Here is a 23,761-nt window from a genome sequence, read left to right as displayed (position 1 = left end):
TCATGTTCAGCCTACCGCATTCTTCCTCTGGACACTTCCAGATGCCTCTGGGTGTTCTCTCACTTTTATCTACAATAAAAACCTTCTCCTTCACCGTGGCACAGAGATGTCATGTCATCAGTTTACACGCTGACCTGCTTCCCCACGGAATTGATGCTGTGGTTCTTTAGGGCTTGAGTGATGCTTGGCCTCTAAGAATAGCTGGGCTCCATTAAGTTAGGATCTGGCCTCTTCTAGTTCCCCTGACACAAAAGATGAGTGAATGCCAGTCCCAGGCCAGCCCAGGCTGTATCTGCATTTAAAGGAGCACTGTCATAGTGGATAATCCTTTTTAAACAAAACAAGTAAAAAATTACTGCAAACGGAGCCTCTTATAAACATCTGATTTCTTCAGTTGCAGAAGACCAGGCTTGACTATTCTTATTACCCAAGTTCTTAGTGTGCTGTGTCCACCTTAAAAGTTAGGAACTCTCTCCCACCTGGTTGTACCTTTAAATAATGAAGTCAGTTGGTAATGTGCTTATGCCATTCAAGAGAGAAAAGATCACTTCCAGGCCTTTGGCTTTTAAAAATATATTTTGAGTGTATGAATATTTTGCCTGGATACAGGTATATCCACCACACACATATCATGTGTCCATGGAGGTCAGAAGAAGGCAAAGGTTACAGATGGCTGTGAGCCACAAAGAGGGAGGGAGGAATCTAATCCACGTCCTCTGTAAGAGCAGGAAGATGAACTGCTAAGCCTTCTCCTCAGCCCCAGGCGGGTTAGCTTTAAGATACCTTAGCAGTAGCAAGCAGCTCCTGAGCGGCAGGGGCCCTTACAGGGCAGGCAGGTATCTACAAGAGCTGATTCAGAGCTTCAAGTTGATTTATTATAATAATTAAGTCAACAACGTCCCCCCCTACACACCCACACTGCCACTTAAATGAGATACCAATGTTGACTGTTCCTATAAAGACACGTTAGAATCAACAACAGAAAGAAACCTTCCCTGCGTGGACCCCAAACCAGAAGAATTAAGACCATTGCCTGAACCACAGACATTTTATTACAGCCTCTCAACTATTCTGCGGGTTTCCTTGGCAACTGCATCTAATATCGCCCTCTGATCCATGCACTTAGGAGGGTCTCATGCCCTGGCTAATGACAGAGAGTGGGTAGGAAACAGAAGAACTGGGTGTATCTGCTCTCCATTGGCATACCCCAAAAGGATACACTGCTCACACCTTAGAGGCCTATGTGGGGTGGGCTGGCGTGATGTTAGTAGATAAGACAGTGTCCCTTTGCAGAAGTATCTTGTGGGCTTTGCAACAGAGCAAAGGACTAAAGGTCACAAAGGGGACAGTGAAGGCAATGCCCAGAAGAGGTATTTCTATATGATCCCTGGCTGTCCCATCTTCTAATAGTCAAATAAAGCTGTAGATTCTGGTTATGGCCAATTTTATACCACACCTTATTTCAGGGGTCCAAAGTTGAAAAACATTAAGCTGGCTTAGTGGTCTCCGGTACTTGCAACAATTAACCCCCTTGCATTACTACCAAAGTGTTTCCTATTGCACCAAGAAATGTTAGGGACAGAAATGGCCCTTGATTTTAAGTCATTCCCCAAGTTTCAGAGTATGTTCGGATCTGCATAAATGATTTGAGGTTATGTTTATATATTCTTCTGCATAAATGGTTTGAGGTTACTCTTGCCTGGGGAAGCAGCATTTCGGTAAACGGACAGATGAATAATGGTGTGGTTATTTTATTTTTCTAGAAGGGGAGACAGTTTGGGGTGGAGGATGGAGTTAGAATTAGAGGGCGGGGAACTGGAGAACTCTCAACATTTCCTAATTAGTATTTCATCCCTGGGACGTTAGAATTGTGCACAAAATGAGTTTGTTTTCTGTTTTTCTCATGGCAAAAAAATTTTTGGACTTTGGAATGAAGACGATGGCTCGATCTATCACTTTCAGTCCAGTGGTTCTCAACATCTGGGTCACAACCCCACAGGGTGCACACATCACATATTTATATTATGATTCATAACAGTAGCAAAATTATGGTTATGGAGCAGTAATGAAATAGTTTTATGGTGTGTGTGTATGTGGGGTCACTACAACATGAAGAACTGCATTCAAGAGTCACAGCAGTCAGAAGGTTGAGAACCCCTGCTCTAGCTAAATGGAATTCTGAATGAGGACGAAGCCAGGCTCCTGCTCTGGGAGAAGGCACCCACACATGTGTACACAGGGACAGGGCTCGGTCAAAAGCTCAAGTCCCGGCCAGAGCTTGGAGACACACTCTGGAGCCACACTCTGGAGCAGAGCTGAGGCTTAGGCATCTTTTCTCAGCCTGACTCAAAGGCTTTGCTCTCCTCTGTCCTGACTGCAGCCTGTTTCCTGCGTCTGTGCCTGCCTGGAACCACGAGCTCCCAGTACTGCTGGGGTAATCGTACAGCCCTTTCTTCTACTTCCTTGCAGTAAGGACACAAGGAGAGGGAATAAGGTGAATGGGAAGTGCACTCATTTGTGTTTCTGCCAAAACAGTGTATCATGCAAAATCTAAAACAAGAATTTTAAGATTTTAAATTATACCCGTGGTAGTAGTGGTAGTGTTTAGAAAGGACGTATTTCCTGGAATTGGGATAGGAGGTATTTATGGGTGTAGTGGTAGTGTTTATAAAGAAAGTATTTCCTAGAGTTGGTATAGGTGGTACCTATGGGTGTTGCGGGATATTTAAACAAACGGTATGAAGATGCGTCGCTCTTTTACCTTGCCTGCCTAAGGCACCTGCTTGGTTTACCAAAGAGCTGAATGGCCAATAGCTAGGCAGGACAGGTTAAAGAGGACTTCTGGGCAGAGACAGAAACTCTAGGAAGAAGAGAGGTGGATTTCACCAAAGAGACGCAGAGGGAGGCAGAGATACATGGTGGAAGAGAGGTTAAAAAAAAAAAACACATGGCAGAATATAGATTAATATGAATGGACTGATTTAAGTTATAAGAGCTAGCTTTTAATAAGTCTACGCTAAAGGCAAACTTTTGTAATTAGTAAAATGTCTCCGTGTCATTATTTGGGAGCTGGTGCTCTCAAAGAGAAAGTCTGACAACATATGGGAATTAGGAGTATGGCTTAGTTATAAAACTCATGCTTAGCTGGCCTGAATTCCTGGGTCCCATCCCCAGGAACAGTCGTCCAAGAGAATATTCATCACTGTAACAATAAATACTATGTATGTAATGAGTATAAATATGATCTACTATATTCAAATGTGTAAATAACATAAATATTGTATATAGTATATACACACATATAAATGTACATAAATTAAATACATACACATATATGTAAATATATTTATAGGGTGCTTTTTTTTTTATGTCCCAGGAGAAACATAAAAGGAATGAATGCCCACAAGCATGAGTCAGTATAAACAGGCTTATCAGAGCTTAGCTCAACAGCAGACACACACACCGGCTAATGTACAATGTGTACCCTCGAAGTCAACTGATCTAAATTTAGGACAGGAATTTAACCTTTCACACATGCATCCGAACATATTTTAACTTCCAAATATATACAAGGTTACGGGAAGTGGGCTTCAAATACACTTTCCTTTATACAAAAACAGATTGCTGGCCGCTCTTACACGCGACATGGGCAGCCGACTCTTCCTTCCTCTCCTGAGTGGCTAGAAGAGCTGCAGCCCCAAGTGATCTTGATTATTGCCAAAGCTGAAGATAGGGAAGCCCTCTGGGAGTGCTGAGCAATATTTACAGACTGCCTCATCCTCAAAGGGAGCTCCTAACAAAAGCCATGCTAACCATAGCTAAGCACCCAGAATGCAAAGCAGTCTCCACCTCCTAGCAGGAGACAGAGAGAAGCCTTCTTCCATTGTCCTTTAATCCTGCCTCTGGGGCCAACAGCTGTAGGCTTTCACTCTCCCAATTAGTTAAAGGTTCTTATTTAGAAGATATTTATTTTAAAACAAAGTGAAACCCCAACAGCCCAATAGAAATTCCACAATGACAGAAATTATAACCAACTGTCCTAAGGTTATGTTAATAATGGAATAATGATGGATTGTTAAGAAAGGCAAAAGAGCCATCAAGAACTTCCTTCGGTTTTATATCTTGTTTACGTTCCTGCAGAACAACCCATTAGTAATATCGGCTTCTTCCTAAGGGCCCAGTCCATCCTTGTGATTTATGAGAGCGAAAAGCCTGTGGCTAGCAGTATGGACGGCATTGGCCACCATGGTGTTACCCTTGTCAACTGAGCATTTAAACTCAGTCTTTCCCTCATTTAGCAGCTAAGTTGCATCACAGCACTTACAATGTTTAGACGTGGTATTTATCTTACGTTGCTTGATGGGCGAGACCCTCAGGAGAGAGTGAACTCTTGCTCTTCAAAAGAAAATTGGAAAGCATATCAAGAAATTTACATGCGAAGCGAGTCAGCAAGCCTTCTGGTAATGTGGGCTTCAGCAGCATGCCACTCTGGCTAAAACCTGGTGCCTACTGCCTAATTTAGGTGTGGCGCTGGGAAACTGCTTAGAGCTTTTGTCTTAACCCTTGTCAGCTCTAATGGAGAAGAAGCATTTCTATCATAAGATTGTGTAAGACTTTAATAACTCAAATGAAGTAGGTAGGATGCTGTGAACAAATTATCATGCTAAATAAGCAATCTTTTCCAATACGTCACACAGTTAACCTTAGTAGTCGATTACTGTATCCATTACCCCTTTATTGGAAGTCTAGAAAAACATCATTTTCCGAAAAAGAATCTCTCTTCTGGGATGCCACTTTTGAGGTTAGCAAGAGCTATTGCAGGCATGACTGAATGTCTGGGATTCAATTTTTGTGTCTCTTCCTACAACATCAAGTGTCTGAGTCCCCAACAAATGTTTGCTGAATTTCTCACCTACCTGTGACCTAGCAGTGGTATGCCTAGAATCTGCCTCTTAGGCATCTGTCTCCTCATAAGTCATGAGTCACACTTTTCTCTAACCACCATTGTCTTCCTTAAAGTCGTACATAGAGACATTATTTTGACAGGGGCCCTAGACTCAAGGGCTTAACTTCTAGAGGACACTTATTTTTTTTTTCCTCCAATAAAACATCATCCAGGACTGACAAGACAGACTGGTGGGTAAAGGCATTACTGCCAAGTCTGGAGACTGGAATTCAATCCTCAGAGCTCACATGGTGGAAAGAAAGAATTGACTTCCCCCAGCTGTTAGGTTCCTGTGGCTTATGTGAATCCGCTTGCCTACATAAAATAAACAAGTATACAAATATATAACCCACCCAAACTTTCATGAGAGTCCTCTGATCACAATTTGTATTACTCACAAACCAAACGAAGCCCATCTTGGTTATAACACTAGTGACATAAAAAGCTGAGGAAGGAAGGTGGTAGGTTCAAGACCTGCCTGGGTAACTCAGGGAGACCTTGTCTCAAAATAAAAAGGTAAAAAGAGCTGGACAGTTTTGGCGCCATGCCTTTAATCCCAGCACTTAGGAGGCAGAGGAAGGCAGAGCCTTGTAAGTTCGAGGCCAGCCTGGTCTACAAGAGCTAGGTTCAAGACAGACACCCAAAACTACAGAGAAACCCTGTCTTGGAAAAAAAAAAAAAAGGTGGTCACGTCAGAGTAGCATCAGGTGGCGATGAACTTCAGGAGTTTAACCATCAGAATGGAAGGCACGGATGGGAGAACCTCAGCTAGGCCAGGCTCTGAGGGCTTTGGGTCCAGAATGTGTCCTGTTATCCCTAGGCCTTTACATATTTGCCGCTGCCATTTTTCTCCGGTATCTGGCTTGGTGTGAATGGGAGTGGGGAAATCCCACTGCCTTTGATGTAGTGCACTATCTCATGAAAACGTCCTTTTCTACTGGGTATTTTTTCAAAGATTTATTTGTTTATTATATGCACAGTGTTCTGCCCGCATGTATCCCTGCATGTCAGAAGAGGGCTCCAGATCTCATTATAGATGGTTGTGAGCCACCATGTGGCGGCTGAGAACCTGAGAACTCAGGACCTCTGAAGAGCAGCCAGTGCTCTTAACCCCTGGGCCATCTCTTCAGCCCTTTCCTGGGCATTTTTACCTGTGGATTATTATGTACTGTCTAACCAAAGTGATTATTTTATGCAATAAGAGTGTTAGTTTAAATAGAACTTTAATGATTAAGGGTTTTTAACAAATATAGTAAGGCATTATGATAGAGGTTAGTTTCCTGGGAAAATTAATATAGGTAAAAGCAGGATATGATGTTGCTCCATCCCTGATAAAGCAGAGGCTGCAGAGGATAGAAAATAAGAAAAAGAAAATGTCACGCAGCCAGGACTTATGCATTTCTCTTGAGAAGCCATGTAGACCGCGGTTTAGGTTAATGATAAAGGAAAACAATCAAGTCCCGGGAGTTAGCTCCAGTTCTTTACGATGCTGGGAAATGTGTTCATGGCTTTCAGTGTGCATCATAGCTAAAATGGAGTTTGAAATGATGACTCATATAACTAAAAACCAAAGAACTGCACTGGACGGTGGTGGTGCACACCTTTAATCCCAGTACTCATGAGGCAGAGGCAGGCGGTTCTCTGTGAATTTGAGAACCAGGCAGGCCAACCTGGTATACAAAAACTAGTTCCAGGACAGGCTCCAAAGCTACAGAGAAACCCTGTCTCAAAAAAACAAAAAGCAAAATAAACAAACAAACAAAAAACAAAAACAAAACAAAGAACTGGATGGTTAGTTAAGACAAATAGATAGGACTTTAAAATATTAAAAATGAAACTAGTAACCTGGTTTTCTAGCAATTATAAAAACTACTGCCTACATAAATTGTTATGGCGGAAAGGCTCCTCATCTATGAGGAGTCTCACAGATACAATGTTTAACTGTATGAAGGTTTTTTGGAATAATTTGTTTTTCACCCATAACATATAAAGGAGAAGCTTTTCCCCCTCAGAAAAACAGTGTATGTTTTTCTAGCTGATTCTGCACCTCATCCCAGTCTCCCTGACCTGCAGAAGGTCAGGGCCCCTGCAGGGGTGATTCAATGGGTAAAGGTGCCTGCTACCAGAGTTCAATCTCTAGGACCTACATTGTGAAAGGAGAGAACCGACTTCTGTACATTATTCTCTGACATCTATGCAATGCATATAAAGATAAATAAGTGTAAGGGAAAGATACTTTTAAGGGGAACTTGAGCTGGGACTATAGCTCAGTTGGCAGAGTTCTGATGTTGCACACTAGAGACTCTACATTCACAGTATCTATCTAGGTAAGTACCTAGATAGAGGGATTGAGAGGTGAATAGATAAATTTAATCTTGCATGATTTTGGCATAGTGTAATTGCCCATAAACCTTTTCTGTTTCAAAAATGGTATATCATTTAAAAAAAATTCAACCTCATAAAACTCTAACACAGGGAACAAGTTAAGTGAATTGCAGGACAAAGGAGGGGGAGGATACAAGGTAGGTCACTGTGCTCTATATCAGTAGCTACAGGACTCCCCCTAAGCCCTGGATAAATTTGAAGACGTAAGAGAACATCTAAACAACATGATTAGGGTTCCCTAATCTCTTAGCTGGGTAGTTCCGGATGGGAAATTTCTTTTGAAAATAGTTTTAATTCTTGGAGAATTTCATTCAAAAAGCATTTGGTCTCATTCATCCCAACTTCTAGTGCTTGTGGTTTTACAACAACCCAGTAAGTCAAATCTGTGCTGACTGTCTACTCCTGGATGCAGGGCCACCCACTGGCGTGTGGTCAGCCTGCTAGGGATCACATGCTTACAGAACAATGATGCGATCAATTGTCCATCACTCCCCAGTTAGGGGTAGGAGCTCATGAACTGCCCTCTCCATGGTAGAATGATAACACTGTGCAGACAATGGGAGCTGTGATGTTAAAGGGCAGTGGCCCTGTCATGTCCAGATGATACTGCTTACTGCCAGTCCCTCACAGCCTCTGGCTCTTGAAATCCTGCTACACCTCTTCACTCCAGTTTCTAAGCTTAGGGAGTGTATGTTACGGACGTCCCGTTTGTGGGTGAGCACTCCAATGACATTTGATTCTCTGCACTTGGACCAGATCTGAGTTTCTGCATTAGCCACTGTCCACTGCACAAAGAAACTTCCTCTGAGGAGGTATGACATGAGCACTAATCTACAGGTGGAGGGAAAGAAATGAACACAGTAGTTTGACACTATAGCCATGTAGCACCCATTGGTTCTCAACCTATGGGTCGTGACCCCTTTGGGGTCAAATGACCCTTTTACAGTAGTTGCCTATCGGTTATCTTGCATATCTTATATTTACATTATAATTCATAAGAATAGCAAAATTACAGTTATGAATGAGTCACAAAAATAATTCTATGGTTGAGGGTCAACACAACCCGAGGAACTGTATCAAAGTGTCACAGCATTCGGAAGGCAGAGAACCACTGCTCTAGTGAAATATAGTAATAGGTTCACTTCCTATTCTTGGCCAGATTTCCAGTAACAGGCTTGTGTCTTCTGCTGCGAAGCAAGTCTTCCAGCCAACCAGAAAGCAAGTGGTTGTGTCACTAACATTTGTGCCACTGCTGCAAACACGGGCATATCTGGCCTTGTTGGTCATTGTTCGTCACAGAATTCACAACCGGTAAGGCTGCTAGCATCTTTTTCCCCTCATCGGCCTACACGGTGATATTCTAGGACTACGAGAACTAGTCAGCAGAGAGGACACTTCCTAGTCACCATGATTTGTCCACGTTGTGGGGCCAAAGTATGAGATGACATCAGCAATAGGGTCTTACATCACACTGTTGTGCACCAAAGAGTCTGTATTTGGGGGGGGGGGGTTTCTCTTGGACACCTCTAACCAAATATTGGAGGCACGGTATCTGGCACTATCTGGCACGGAGCTTTTAATTTGAAAATCTAGATTTGGGGATTAGTATAATCCTCTGTAGGAGCAGCCTAATTAAGCATGTGCACATACATGTGTATGTTGTGTGTGTGTGTGTGTGTGTGTGTGTGTGTGTGTGTGTGTGTGGACCATAACACAGGTTTCCATAACACTTCTTCAAACATCCTGTTCGTTATCCCTTCTCACCTCTTTCCTTTTCCCTACATATCTCCTGTTCCCCATCCCTTAAGATTTCCTCCTTCTTCTGCCCCTGCCCCTGGTTTCCTGGATTTGACAGTTACTTCAAGTTAAATACACGAATCTAAAGATTCAAGACTAAGATCCACACGAGTGAAAACACAATGTTTGTCTTTCTGGGTCTGGGTTATCTCACTCATACATTTTCTAGCGCCATCCACTGTTGGAGCCTGTTTGAAAGTCACATGTAGGCTGCCACAATCCACTCACCTACAAAGAGAATAATTCGGTTTCTCGTTATGTCCAAATAAAATCCCACTGTGTATAGGTAACACATTTTCTTTTTTAAAGCTTTTATTTTATGTGTGTTCTGCCTGCATGGTTGTCTGTGTACCATTTGTGAGACTGGTGCCCATAGAGCCCAGAGGAGGACAACACTGGATACACTAGAACTGGAGTTACAGTCAGTCAGTTATGGGTGCTGGGAATTGAACCTAGGTCCTCTAAAAGAGCAGCCAGTGTTCATAACTGCTGAACCATAGCTTCTGTTCTCTACCTTGTTCTCTGAAGAGTCAGACCAAGAAGAGAGGAGGTTAAAAAAGACCCAGAAACCCAAGCACTAGCTAGCCAGGCGTAGGTGCAGGACTCGGGCTGGCAGGAAACCATCTATTTGCTCTGGCCTTCTGTTGATTCACTGTTAATTCCCATCTGAATGGCTTTGGTACCTCTCAGCTTTTGTAGACTTCCTACAGGTTTGGTGTTTTTCATTCACACATTCAACCAACTTTTAGCGACTGCTTACCTTCACCACACAGCTGGTTGAATAGATTGAATGACACAATCCCCAGGGGACAATGGTGTGGTGGGGGCCTAGAAAAAAAAATGGAATCCATCTACCCCTACCTCTGGGTTTCCTCCAGTCTGGACAAGTCTGAATCTCGAGAATACTTTACTAAGATATCACACCCAAAACCAGAGCCTGCAAGCTACCAGATTTTGGAAACATGAATATCAAGATGTGTTGATGGAAGCTGCTCGTTCGTTTCCCAACGGCCCAGACTTGTTTACCGGCTGCCCAGACTCCCGAAATAACCACACAGAAACTGTATTAATTAAATCACTATTTGGCCTATTAGCTCTAGCTTCTTATTGGCTAGCGCTTATATCTAAATTTAACCCATTTCTATTAATCTGTGTATTGCCACGTGGGTGTGGCTTACTGGCAAGGTTCCATTAGGTGGTGGGGCTACATGTCTTCTCCTGACTCTGCCTTCTTTTTCCCAGCATTCAGTTTAGTTTCCCCAGTGGCTCTATTCTGCTAAGCCGCTGGCTGAAATGGCTTTATTCATTAACCAATAAAAGCAAAACAGACAGGGCTTTCCACAGCAAAGATGCAAGAGTATCTCGAGTCATTTTTTCTTTTTCTTTTTTTATTTCTATTTTTTAAAACAATCTTTTTTTTTTTATCTTACATACCAATCCTAGCTCCCTATCCCTCCCCTTCTCCCACTCCCTCCACCTTTGCTCTATTCCTCAGACAGGGTGAGGCCTCCCATGGGGAGTCAAAATCTGTTATATCATTTGAGGCAGGATAAGGCCCTCCTTCCTATCGCTAGGCTAAGCAAGGTATCCCTCCATAGAGAATGGGCTCCAAAAATGCTAGTTCATGCATTAGGGATAAATACTGGTTCCATGGCTAGGGACCCCACAAACTGCCCAAGTCATACAACTGTCACCTACATTCAGAGGGTCTAGTTCTGTCCTAGGTGGGTTCCTCAGCTGTCAGTCCAGAGCCAGTGAACTCCCACTAGCTCGGGTCAGCTCTTTCTGTGGGGTGTTAGTCATTTTCCAATGCATATTTATTAGCTGACAGCAGGATTCAAAAACAACAATGTCATTCTTCTGCAGGACCTCCTAATTTTATTTTTAGACAGGGTATTATGTAGCCCAGACTGACCGTGGTGGATTTACTATCTAACCAAGGACAACCATGAATACCTAATCTTCCTCTTCCTGTTTCTACTACCTGAGTGCTGAGATTATAGGTACCTTCCACCAAACCCCCATTATATGAAACTGGTGATAAGAGTCCAGGGCTTCAAGCCTACCAGGCAAGCATTTCTAAAACTAAGCTACCCTCCGAGCCTTGTCTCTTCCTGAGTTACAATACATAGTTTGGCAACATAAGCAAACTTCCAACGTACTTCCCCCCCTCAGTACGTTGTTATAAGAACCTAACTTGTTCTTATATAGTCCAGCACATGCTTTAACAGCATAATCAAGCTTTCTGATGCTGGACTATCTCTTGGAATTGAAATAAGAAATAGAAATGAAAAAACTAATATACCCTGGGTCCGGTTTTATAATCCCAGTTAGTAGGGCTTCTATTTAAGACTTCCCCAAGCCCCTTTCAGGGCCTTTCTGTGATCAACTTCTTTTGAAAATTCTCCTTTCGATGTATGCAGATCTTTCCTCCTATGCTTCACCCAAAAGAATTCATCTTCCAGAAAAAAATAAGGGATCTTCTCATTCCTTCCCCCTTATACCAACCCTCATTACCTTTTGCTATCTGGAAGCAGAATACTGAATGCCCACTCTGTGCCAACTGCATTCTTCAGCACAGGGCACAACAGACCTTTATCTCTGTGTTACAAAGTGCAAACAGATACTGAAATGTTAAACATTCCATTAAAACCAGACAGTAAGTGAGAGTTCCAAGTTCTCTACCTCAAACCGTGAGGACCTTTTGGTCTTCACCTCCGACTGGGGATGTCCAAAGGCCCACAACCTTCCTGGTCTGTCTCCGTGGTCTCTGAAGTTCCTTCCTGCTCTAGAATCGTGAAACGTCACACTTGTCAGGGCTGACTCCTGACAGTTTAGCACAGAGAGTGCTGACTAGGGCAGGTTGCCTTTAAGGGAAGACATTCCTGGAGTGGGAGGCAGCATGGAACCCCCTCTTGAGCATCTCCCCTGTGGAAGGTGAAGTGCAAACATCTGGAGTGCAAACATCTGGGCTGCATCCTGCTTGCAGGTGGGACAAGTTCACTGCCTCAGTGTTTCCGTCATGACTGCACTCAGAGAAGAATTTGGAGTGGTACTATCAGCTAAATATGTATTTTTTATGAAGCCACTATGTTTCTTTTTAAGTATGTTCCAGTGAATGACATCTTTCAGATAAAATTTCCTAATAATTTAGAAAACTAAGAAAAGTTACGAGAATAGATATAAGTTGTTTATTAAAAAAAAAAATATGTTGAGACACCTTCGGGACCAGAAACATATTTAGACCCCTATCTTTAGGAGTGGATTAAACTGAGCTGACACAGAAACTGTTGTCCGTGAAACATACTGAACTTGAGTCCTAGCAAGCCAATTGCCTATTAAAACAAAGAAACACACACAAACAAAAATCCTCAGAGGAACAGAATCCAAGTTTTTTCATAATAATCAAGATGAAACTTGTATATTTTTTGACATATAAAGAAAACTGTAAGTGTGATACACTTTTCAGAAAAAGATGCTACGCATACTGAATTTCACAAGTTCAGGGGTAGGCAAGATGGCACAGCAGTAAAAGGCACCACGAAAGCCTTTTGACTAGAGTTTGATCTCAGAAAGCCTTGTGAATGCAAGAAGGAAAAGCAACTCCACAAGGTTGTCTCTTCTGACCTCTACATGTGCCACCGCCACCACTCCAAACAATATTAAGAAATGACTTTTCAGTTTTTGAGACAGTGCCTTACTATGCAGGCTGGCGTGGAATTCACTAGGCAAACCACGTTGGCCTTGAACTCAGAGATCCGCTTCTGTCTGTAGACTGCTGTGGTTAAAGGTATGAGCCACCACGCTCAGTCAAATGTTTTAGAGGTCAGACTCATTTAAAGACCCTAAAGGTAGCTATTATAATTGTGCTCAAGTTTGCAAAAGTAAATAGGCTTATGAATTGTGAAAACAGAAATAACAGAAAAACTTAAAAGAAATGGAAATCTTGGAACTGAAAAGTACAAAATCTAAAATTTATAAATATATGTACTGGAGATTTAATACATAATTAATTGAGCTAAGGGCAAACTTAAATATAGATCAATAAAAGTGGTGTGATCTGAAGATTAGAAAGGGAAAAAGGAAACAGGCGGAGAGGGAGACGGGTCATGTGGTTCTGGTAAAGAGCAGAACAGCACGTGTCCATGTAATCAGGGACCCAGGGAAGCAGAAACACATAGTGAAAAGATAGCTAAGAAATAATGGCCCCCAGATGCCTGCATTTGATGAATGACATACATACACAGGTCCAGAAAGCTCAGCATAAGTAAATAAAAACAAAACAAAAAACCCTACCACACCCAAACCCCAAGCAAAATAAATGTAAAAACTGTTGTGCCTAGTCAGTCATAATCAAGTTTCTAAAAGGAAGGGAGAGAGAGAGAGAGAGAGAGAGAGAGAGAGAGAGAGAGAGAGAGAGAGAGAGAGAGAGAGAAAGAAACCTGGAGATCAGCCATGGGAAAGAAAAAATAAAACAAAAAACATATGTAAATAACAATTTTCACTGATTCATGATTAGAAGCTAAGGCATCTGGCAAAGAGCACAAAGCTTCCAAAAACATTAAAAGAAAAATGAGGAGAGAGCCGAAGAGATGGCTCAACTGTGGAGAGCACGTGCTGTTCTCACGGAGGTCCAGGATTCCGTTTCTAAGACCCAGGCTCACAAGAGCCTTTGGCTCTGGCTCCAGGGGCTCTGAGGCCCTCTTCTGGCCTGCATGGGCACCTGCACACAAGTGACACACATATTCTCAGGTACAGACACATAAAATAAAACATTTTTTAAAAGGAAAAAAAAGTCAAACCAGATTTTGGTTTGTTGTCTCCCACCCACTGTGGACGTCCTTCTGGTGTCCAGATGCAGGTCACAGAGTCAGAAGAACAGGGGAGTGACCCGCCTACCAGCTGAACTGCCTCACTCCCCAGAATTTGGCTTGAGTCAAAAACACCCAAGGTGGGGCTGGAGAGATGGCTCAGCTGTTAAGAGCATTGCCTGTTCTTCCAAAGGTCTTAAGTTCAATTCCCAGCAACCACATGGTGGCTCACAACCATATGTAATAAGGTGTGGTGCCCTCTCTGGCCTGCAGGCATACATGTAGGCAGATATTGTATACATAATAAATGAATAAATATTTTTTTAAAAAATAATTTGAGGGAAAAGATGAGGTAGGAAATTCTCAGGATGCATGAAGGAAAGCAATCAGGATTTGTCTCCTGGATGTCCGCACTCGAGGAAAAACAAGACGGGCTCTGGACGCCATTGGTCTGTGCCTTTACAGAGAATGGAGAGCACTGGCCATGTGAGTATGTAAGTTAGACAAGAGCTTCTCCTCTTGACGTCAACACTTGCGAATACAGCAGCTTAAAGGAAACGTAGCAGCCACATGTTCTGTAATTTGTAATGCAAAACAGACAGCATGAGCATAAAGGGCAGAGATGTGAAAAGCGGTCTATACAATTAAAAGGGTAAAAGTTATGGTGAGTGGCAGAATACAAACTTTTAGCAGACAAAAAATTAAAGAGTATTCATTATAATCTGTAGAGCATTTCCTCTCAAAATAGATAAGAAATGTAGCTGAAAAGATGAAGTGGATAGACTTTATTTTACCTTAACAATTTGAGGCTAGAAGTTTAGCTCAGTGGTAATGTACCTAACTATCATGCCTGAGGCTCTGGGTTTCATCCCCAACATCACACACAAATTAATTAATTAAAAGTCAAAAAAGAGGATGGAGGTGCTAAGAAGGAACAAAAGGGAGGATAATGAAAGAAATTGTTCACCCAAATCTAATAATCTCACTATCATATTAAATGTGAAGTGGTTAAAGACCTCCAGAAACTCTCGGTTTGAAGGAGAAACCTGTAATCCCAGCAAGCTGGAGGCCGGGGTATGAGGATCCCCTGAGCTCCAGGCCGGCTTGGGATACATCATAAGGACAAACACTTTGTGTCTAAAACCAAAAGAGCAAACTGGAAAAAAAAAATGTTTTAAGTTAGGTTTTTTTTTAAAGGTCAATATCACCTACAAGTTCTAATAGATACATTTATTTGTATCCATTTATTTGTATCCATTAGACATCAAAAGAAAATGCCTGTCATTATGATGTTCTAAAAAGAAGAAAAAAAAGCAGAATAGGAAGGAAAAGGAAATGCCCCTGAAAGGGCATTACAAGCAAAGGGCAAGTAACTTGGGGCTGCGGGGAGGGGTCAGCATGAACATCAGGTAATAGACTTCAAGGATGATCCCACCCTAGAAAAGAGTCAGCATATTTCCCAGTGCCACGATTTATAATTTAAGAAGATATAATAACACACACTGTGTATATGTTAGTAATAAAACTTTCCATCACCCAGAAATCAAAGGCACGCATCTTTGATCCAAGAACTTGGGATGACTTAGACCTGTGACTTTACACCAACCTGGTCTACATAGTGATTCCACAGGACCCTGTGTCAAAAAACAAAACAAAATTGACAACCATAACAACGAAAATAATCTAGGGAACAAGGCAGGCCAAGCTCCAAGGACGAAGACAGGCTCAGACCAACAAGGTAGCAACCGTGCTGTCCTGAAGATTCACAGTAACCCTAAAGGTCAACCAAGAAGATAGAAGGGGAGGGGCTAGAGCTGGTTCAGGGAGTCAAGAGCACCTGCTGCTTTAGCAGAGGACCCAGGTTTGGTTCACAAATACCCATAACTCCAGCGCTAGAGAACCTGCGACTCTTCCGAATTCTACAAGCATACAACTTTATACAAAGCAAGCAAACACTCATACGCATAAAATCAGAACAAGTAAATATATTTTTAAACGATGAAAATCACTGTTTCCATATTCCTGTTAGTTATAAAAATGAAGATCACAAAATTAGCAACATGGAGGCCATGGGTGGCCTTGAATAGGGCCAATTTTAGAACTAGGTAATTGTTTGGATTGGTAATGCTGTCAAGAAAGAAATGGGAGTGTAGGTGGAAAGTGATTCTGTGTGTGTGTGTGTGTGTGTGTGTGTGTGTGTGTGTGCGCGTGTGCGTGTGCGCGTGCGCGTGCGCGTGCACGTCTTTGTTTTAATGCAGAAGAGCAGGCTGTTTTCATCTGATGGGGAAGATCCCGAGGGCAAAGTGAACTGCAGAAGGGAGAGCAGCATGCAGACAGCCTTGACCAACATCAGGTTTGCTTCCTGAAACCTTGGCTCACTCCCCACAGCTGCCCATTTAAATGATCTCCACGCACTCTAAAGCCACCGCTGCCGGCAACTGACAGAGCCTGATTCATTAATAACGAAGAGATTATTTGCCATTTTGTTAGGTCGATTATTAATATAAATAATTACAGAAGCAATTAAAAAAAAAAGAAAGATGTCTTATGGGATGGAGCCAGCGCCTCAGAAGTTCTGCCTCCATTTGTTTCTTCTTCCCTGCTTTGCCCCAAGGGAGCGTGTTTTGCTACTTTGGGGGCCACTTGCTCAAAAAATGTTTTTCTTGACTCAGATTCAACTTCACATAATGCCCTTGTGTGTGCATACAACTTAATGCTTTGAATTACTCAAAGTGTGCATCCATGGGACGGGTCCCTCACAAGAATGTGTGGGGTGGAATTTTCTCCTGAGGCTGCTGCCACTGTCTCTTGGCAAGAACCCTGCAGACAACAAACTAATCAAAGACTTAAAACACACACTGTTAAGCAATTTAGACCCAGGCTCTGAGGGTTAATGCAAAGTCATAATGGGTAAAAGCAGGAAGAACAGTGCACCATAGAGAATTTTGTGGTCAGAGTCAAGAATCATGAAATGCTTTTTTTTATTAGTGTTAATTACTTTGCTCCCTTAACCGAAGATATTAACAATGCATTAGATTTCCTGCCAAGTTCCATGATGTGCACAAATAAGATATGACTCTCAAAAAGATCCCAACAGTCCCTCCTCCCTGCCTCCATTCAGGGCTGGGAATTACATGGAGACACAGACAAAACACATGGTCCTAACTTCTAGCAATGAAATGGCAGCAGGAATAGGTCCCTGGGATTAAAGGAATTTAGCCTATCCAAACTGTATGGAACTGCCAACAAAAGTGAGCAGTATAACAATCAAAAAAAAAAAAAACCATTATAAAGTAGATCTGTAAAGGACAAGCTCTGCAATACCATAGAATTAGAAATTATAACGAACCCAACTGTAGATGTATGTCATCAGTGCTCCTAAAAAACCGAGGGAGCAAAGGCAGCAAGACACATGAACAGAAACAATACACTTAGAATTCGTGTCAAGAACATATGCAACAAATCTAAAAATTAATTTGAGGGCATGCATGATAGTTTTATGAAAACGTGACATTAACTAGAGTCAGCGAGGAGGGAGCCTCAAGTGAGAAAATGCCTCCATAAGATCTGGATGAAGCCAGTGAAGCCAGGCATGCTGGCACAGGCCTTCACTACCAGCACTTGGGAGGCAGAGGCAAGCAGATCTCTGTGAGTCTGAGACCAGCCTGGTCTACAGGACAAGTTCCTGGACAGCCAGGGCTATATAGAGTAACCCTGTCTCAGAAAACAAACAAACCACTACAAAAGAAAAAAGAAAGAAAGAAAGAAAGAAAGGAGGGAGGGAGGGAGGGAGGGAGGGAGGGAAAAAAGTAGATCCTGCTGAAAGGAATTTTCTTAATGAGCAATCTATGGGGAAGGGCCCAACCCATTGTGGGTGGTTCCTCCCTGGGCTGGTGGTCTTGAGTTCTACGTGAAGGCAGGTTGAGAAAGCCACGAGGAACAAGCCAATAAGCAGCATCTCTCCATGACTTCTGCATCTGCTCCTGCCTCCAGATTTGAGTTCCTGTCCTTATTTCTTTCAATGATGAGCGGCTATCTGAAAGTGTGAGCCAAATAAACCCTTCTGTCCCCAACTTGTTTTTTGTTCATGGTGTTTTGCTTCATCAGTAGAAACTCTAAGACAGGGGGTAATATGTATATAACAAACCAAAACATCAAACAAAGCAAGGGAATGATTGATAAAAATGGGAACAGCAGGGTATAGTGATGCACCCCTTTAATCCCAAGAATAGGAGGCAAAGGCAGGCAGATCTCTGTGAGTCTGAGGCCAGCCTGGTCTACACAGTGAGTTCCAGGCTAGCCACGGTTGTGTAGTGAATAATAATCTCTGAGAGAAAGGGTAGGGCCTCCCCTTTGGCAGGTCACTCAAAAGCCTCCAAAGTCCAGGTTGATGTATTTATTTTAATGTATTTCCTTAGAATGTACCTTTTAGGCTTTACAACTTCTTTACATACTAGATACATTTTTACAAGTTTTTGGAAAAACAGATTATTTAGTTACTAGTGATTTATTAGTTACTAGTGGCCGGGTGATGGTGGTGCATGCCTTTAATCCCAGCACTTGGGAGGCAGAGACAGGTGGATCTCTGTGAGTTCGAGCTCAGCCTGGTCTACAAATTGAGTTCCAAGACCCTGTCTCAAAAAGTCAACAAAACAAGACAAAAATAAAAATTAGTTCCTAGTGTTCTGAAGCTCACAGGAGATACAAGTGCAAATGACCGTGGTAGGAAGGTTTTACAGAAGCGGAATCATGAGAGATGAACTCGTTCCTGCAGATATTTTCCTGGGCATTGTCTAGTACCATAGGGTCCATAGTTTTTAATTGCTGAAGATTATTTTAATTATTAATACTGTAAATGGGCGGGGGGCGGCTTGGAGGTGTTGGTTTGTGTCATAGTCCATCTGTAGAGGTGAGGGGACAATTCCATGCAGTTGGTTTTCTCCTTCTCCCTTTATGTGGGTTCTGGGGATCAAACTCAAAGGGTCAGGCTAGCAGGGCAGGGCAAGTGCCTTTGCCTGCTGTGCTGTCTTATCAGTCACTGTGTATAGTTCTTAATCAGGAGTCTTTTTCGCTATAAAACGGGGGACGCTGTAGGTGAATCATCTCAGGGAAGTGACAGATGGTTCAGCAAACACGCAACCTTAGACTTTTATGAACAGTTTTGAAATGATCTAGAACTCATGATACAGAAGAAAATTTTCAGGACTTGTGTATATTATAGGTGGAACAATAATGATGCAATTTTCTTCTGTCTAGAGAGAAGACATAAAACCCTAAGGCCATCTTTGCTCGGGGTGCTCTGGCAGGCAGTGGGGTGTGTGTGCGCTGCATTGGAACAGTTAAAGATAAGTACATCTTGGTTCAGTCTAGGAAAGAACAATGGGACAGTCAGAAGGCAGGTGGGACAGACGGGGACTTCTCTGTCAGGTGGACTTTTCAGGGGAAGGCGGCTTAGCAGACATGTCTGTTTTGAGTGAAAGTATACAGTAAAGTAAGCGGTCAAAAAGAACAGTCAGCATGTGTTTGTGTCTCACAGATTTTTAAAAACGTATCCTCCTACTTAATAGTCATGAGTACAGGTGACTTCTTTAACCTCTTAAGGCCCCAGTTCCCTCCCCTTTGGTAGGACAGACCTCCTGAAGGTTACCCGGCCACACTAGACTGAAATGGCCTCCCACCAGTGTTCTGTAAGTGCTCCAACAGTTACTATAATTTCTAGCAATTATACTGAAGGCTTCCAAGCTTGCTCATAGCCGGGTTAGCAATGATGTCAGCCCCAAACACAAAACAGCTGCGCGTTCGGAAACGGCCCGTGTAAGAGCCTGTATCTGTTACTTCAAGAGAAGAGGCTCAACCTGATACCCCAGATCGCATTCTTTAAAGGGTTATCAAATAGCAGTGTCTACCAGAAACAGCTCCTCTAGCGAGCAGGCTTTGTGTAGAAAACGTAGTCCATAACAACCCTTCTAGATTGAATGATTCTGAAGTGCCTTCTAGTTCTCGGGAAGCCAGGACTTAGGAAGACAAGACTCAGTGTGGTACACCAACAGCAATTTCCGGCTATTCATCCTGAACAGTATCCAAACTAGGAAAAACGAGCCCCGCATAGCCACTTAAGAGTGACTACCACCGGCCCCCCACCTATAAACAGGAAATGCTGAGCTTAGCCCACAGCACTCGATTGTAAATAAATACCTAGCCCTAAGAACTTCACCCTGACGCAAAGCCTTTCTTCTGAGAGCATGCTTTAAAAGCTCAGATTGGGTCAAGCTGTCTCCATGAATAAAAGAACAACAACAACAACAACAAAAAAAACCTCAGAATTTACATCATGATGCATTTTGTTATATTTGTCTTTTTGTCCTGGGCAAGCCCTCTGCTGCACCCTGGTTTGGAGCCTGGTTCAGTTTCTCACTAGAGTTTTAAACCTAGCTTCAAGTTACTTGTCGACGGTCAGGCTGGGACGAAGTCGGTGGATCACCTGAAATTAAAGCCTCCTCCTCTTGTACCAACCTTCTCGTCCCGTGCTAATTATTTATGTTCAAGCTCACCAATACCATGTCTTCATGCAGGAGGCATTGCCAGCAATGCCAGCTAGCTATAAACAAACAGGATCTGGCCTTTAAGTAGTTTGACTGCACAGAGCACTGAAAGAAGATAAAGAAGAGAAAGGGAAAAAAGGGGGTGGTGGGGAACTCTAGAAAGAGGAAAGAAAAAGCACATGAAGCCCACTTGCAGGAGCTTCTGCCAATGCCAGAGCCTTCTTCCACCAAGATGAGCTAATTCTGTTCTCACTGGTCTGACCACTTACTTCACCGTCAGAACTTCACGAGGAAGCTATTAGGATTCTCTTACATAAAACTGACAATCTAAAACGTGTGTGTGTGTGGTGTGCGTGTGTGTGCATGTGTGTGTGTGTTGTGTGTGTGTGCGTGTGTGTGTTAGGAGGTGGAGGATGGGGCCACGACACGGTGTTTGTCATGGCCAAAGAGTGAGCGCATACAGATGCCAAAATGGGAGTCTATTTCAAAGCCTCAATGCCTATTTTTGACATCAGATGAAACATATTTCATTAGTTTCAGATCTGGCAAGTTCACAGATAGATGTTCATGTTCATGGCAAAAGGAAATGCTTCCAAGGTACCCCAGGAATGGCTGTCAATCAGCAACAGTGTGTAAGCCCCTGAAATATCAGGGTCACCATTATCCAGGAAGACTCCATGTAAGAAGGAGAGTGGAAGAGGTAAGCCTCTAGTGGAGGCTACCAGGAAGGAGCCCCACAAAAAAACCAAGACAAAGCCAAGGTGCCCTGACCCACAGCATCTTACCTGCTGGACTTCGCTCTCTCCATTTGAGATTTTCTCCGTGTAAACCAAGGAGTTGAAGATCCGCTGCAACGAGAAAGAAAATGAATGTTAGATTTTCTACCACTCACTTTCTATATGTGTGTGAACGATCTGTTGCCTGCAACATCGACAGATTCAAACAGAAACGAGTTTAATTAAAAAACAGCGATTTTTACAGAGAGTAACGTAAATATCAGCCAAAGTCAGTCAGACTTATTTATTTAAGCATTACCCAAGCACTGTAGTGAAATAAACCAGATGTTACACTATATTTTTCATTTTCAAAAATACATTTAATTACAGATTTCCGGAGCCCATGCCATTTTATCCGGCTGCCGTAATCTGGCAAAGTTGTGCTTCTCATTTAAATCCTGCACTCCCTGAATGCTGTAATTGTTTACAGGCTCCGACATCTAATGTAATAAAACTCTTTGAAAAGAATTCTTTCCATATCCTCTCATGTGCCGATCGGGCCAGTAACCCACCCCATATTATCTATCACCTCATTCCCCAAGCAAGCCCCTCAGGAGAGTAACAAAGACACTTGCCAACTATGTGTGGCCTCGAAGAAGACACCGGGCCAGGCTGTGGCCCACTGGCACCTTTTGCAGGGTCCTGCCTCGCCTACCTCACACCCACTCCTCCACACAGCACCTGAAGTTAAAATATCTCTGTAGATTTGAGACTCAACTGGAATACCTAACAAACTCGAAGATGAAAAGCCAAGCTGTGTACATAGCTGGGGGGCGGGGGGGTAGTAGGGAAGGAGAAGGGGTGGGGCCTCATCATTTGCCTTAAAGTTTCAAAGGTGCCACGGAGCTCTCTGGATGAATCAGGGGTCAGATCTGAAGATGCCAGCCAACATTTTGTTTCTCCTCTCTAACCGGCTGCCAAGCATTTGTCAGCATCTGGGAAAGCATCCCGGACAGCCCAACACACCTGTGTGGCTGTGGCGAGAAGGCAAGTGCCAAGTTCATCAAGTCCCAGTGCAACCTAAACAGAATGCAAATGAAGGAAGGACCCAGGGCCTGGGGCTGGGGGGGGCGGGTAGGTGGGAGCAGAGGGTGGGGAGCGCAAGCACCCAGAAGGACAGCCATGGAATTTCAGCTTGGAAAATTAGAATTAATAAATGATCACGATACCACGCATCCTACCCCACGTGCTATGCTCATGCATTCCGCAGATGCTGCCACGCCTGCCTATCCTCAAAATAATGCTGCAAGAGGAATGTTGTCTTTTCAAACTTTTAAATTATGTTTGTTTTATTTATCCCCTGTTTGCGTGCGTGCGTGCGTGCGTGCGTGCGTGTGTGTAGAACTTTTGGGTGTTAGTCCTCTCCTTCTATCAAGTAGGTCCCAGGGATAAAAGCTGGTTCTCTGGGCTTGTCGGGAGGCGGCTTTACACACTGAGCAGTCTTATCAGTTTTCATGGAATGTTTTCATGGCTTCTTGTAGGGCTCATAATAACAACACTGGTTAAGATTTACAGAACGCTTACGATGGGATAAATATCTGAGCCTATTCCATGTGTTAATATTTCTTTTTGATGTGTTTCTGTTTGGCAGTCATTTGTGTCTTGAGACAGGGTTTCACTGTGTGCACCAGAACTTAGCGTGTAGCCCAAGCTGGCCTTGACCTCTGCCTTGAATTCTCACCTTGGCCTCTCTAACACCCTTTTCATCCAGCTTTAATGGTTTTATAAAAACTCCTTCGTGACAGACACTATAATTTGAATTTTTTTTTTCAGTGCACGTTTGTGTGCCTGTGTGAAGGCAGGTGGGCCTGAGTGCAGGTGTTCACGGAGTCCAGGTGTTCACGGAGTCCAGGTGTTCACGGAGTCCAGGTGTTGGATCCCCTGACTCTGGAAGGAACCCATGTCTTCGTTTGAGCACTCTTAACTGCTGAGCCACCTCTCCAGCCCTGACCAATAAATACCAGTTATCCCAACACATAGATATAAAAACCTAGTGCAATGCACGCATGGAATCTGTGTGCCTATTTTTTTAAATGACTCTGTGTATAAAGATGAAAACCCAAGAGCTTTGGAGGGTTAAAATGTTGATCAAAAACCACTCACAGCAAGGCTGGGGCTTGAAGCCAGGCCATGTGGCTCCAGAGTTCACACTCCTAGCCTTTCCTCTCCTTAGGATTCCCTGGCTGTTTAAGTTTTGCATAACAAATTTATTACCAAGATATATCACGTCTGGAACTTAATTGGCGGCAAGCCTTAACTAGAATTTATTAATCCATTAATTAGTCATTTCTCGTACATATTAATTCGGCTCCAGATTCGCTGGAGCATCAAGGGGCATCGGGGTTCTGAATCTCAAAACGTGTCTCATTTTTGAAAGAGAATTATGGGGCTGGGAATGTGGTGTAACGACAGCAGACCTGCCTGGCACGAGCCCTAGATTCCATCCCAGTCGAGTGGAGAGATAACAGGATGGTGTGTTTGTGTGTGTGTGTGTGTGTGTGTGTG

The 23,761-nt window shown here is 43.1% G+C and overlaps 1 protein-coding gene across 1 annotated transcript in view; it reads right to left on the bottom strand.

Annotated features, from left to right (window-relative positions):
- The window catches only part of Cachd1 (cache domain containing 1), a 230,692-nt gene that overhangs the window by 120,235 nt on the left and 86,696 nt on the right, over window positions 1-23,761 (bottom strand). The window contains exon 2 of the mRNA XM_005353462.2: window positions 21,266-21,328. Within this exon, the coding sequence (XP_005353519.1) occupies window positions 21,266-21,328 (63 nt within the window). The remainder of the gene's footprint in view (window positions 1-21,265; window positions 21,329-23,761) is intronic.

The sequence above is a fragment of the Microtus ochrogaster genome, chromosome 10 (genome assembly GCF_000317375.1).
Source record: "Microtus ochrogaster isolate Prairie Vole_2 chromosome 10, MicOch1.0, whole genome shotgun sequence".
NCBI lineage: Eukaryota > Metazoa > Chordata > Mammalia > Rodentia > Cricetidae > Microtus > Microtus ochrogaster.
The sequence above is the reverse complement of the archived record's forward strand: the minus strand, read 5'-3'. Positions and strand labels throughout refer to the sequence as shown.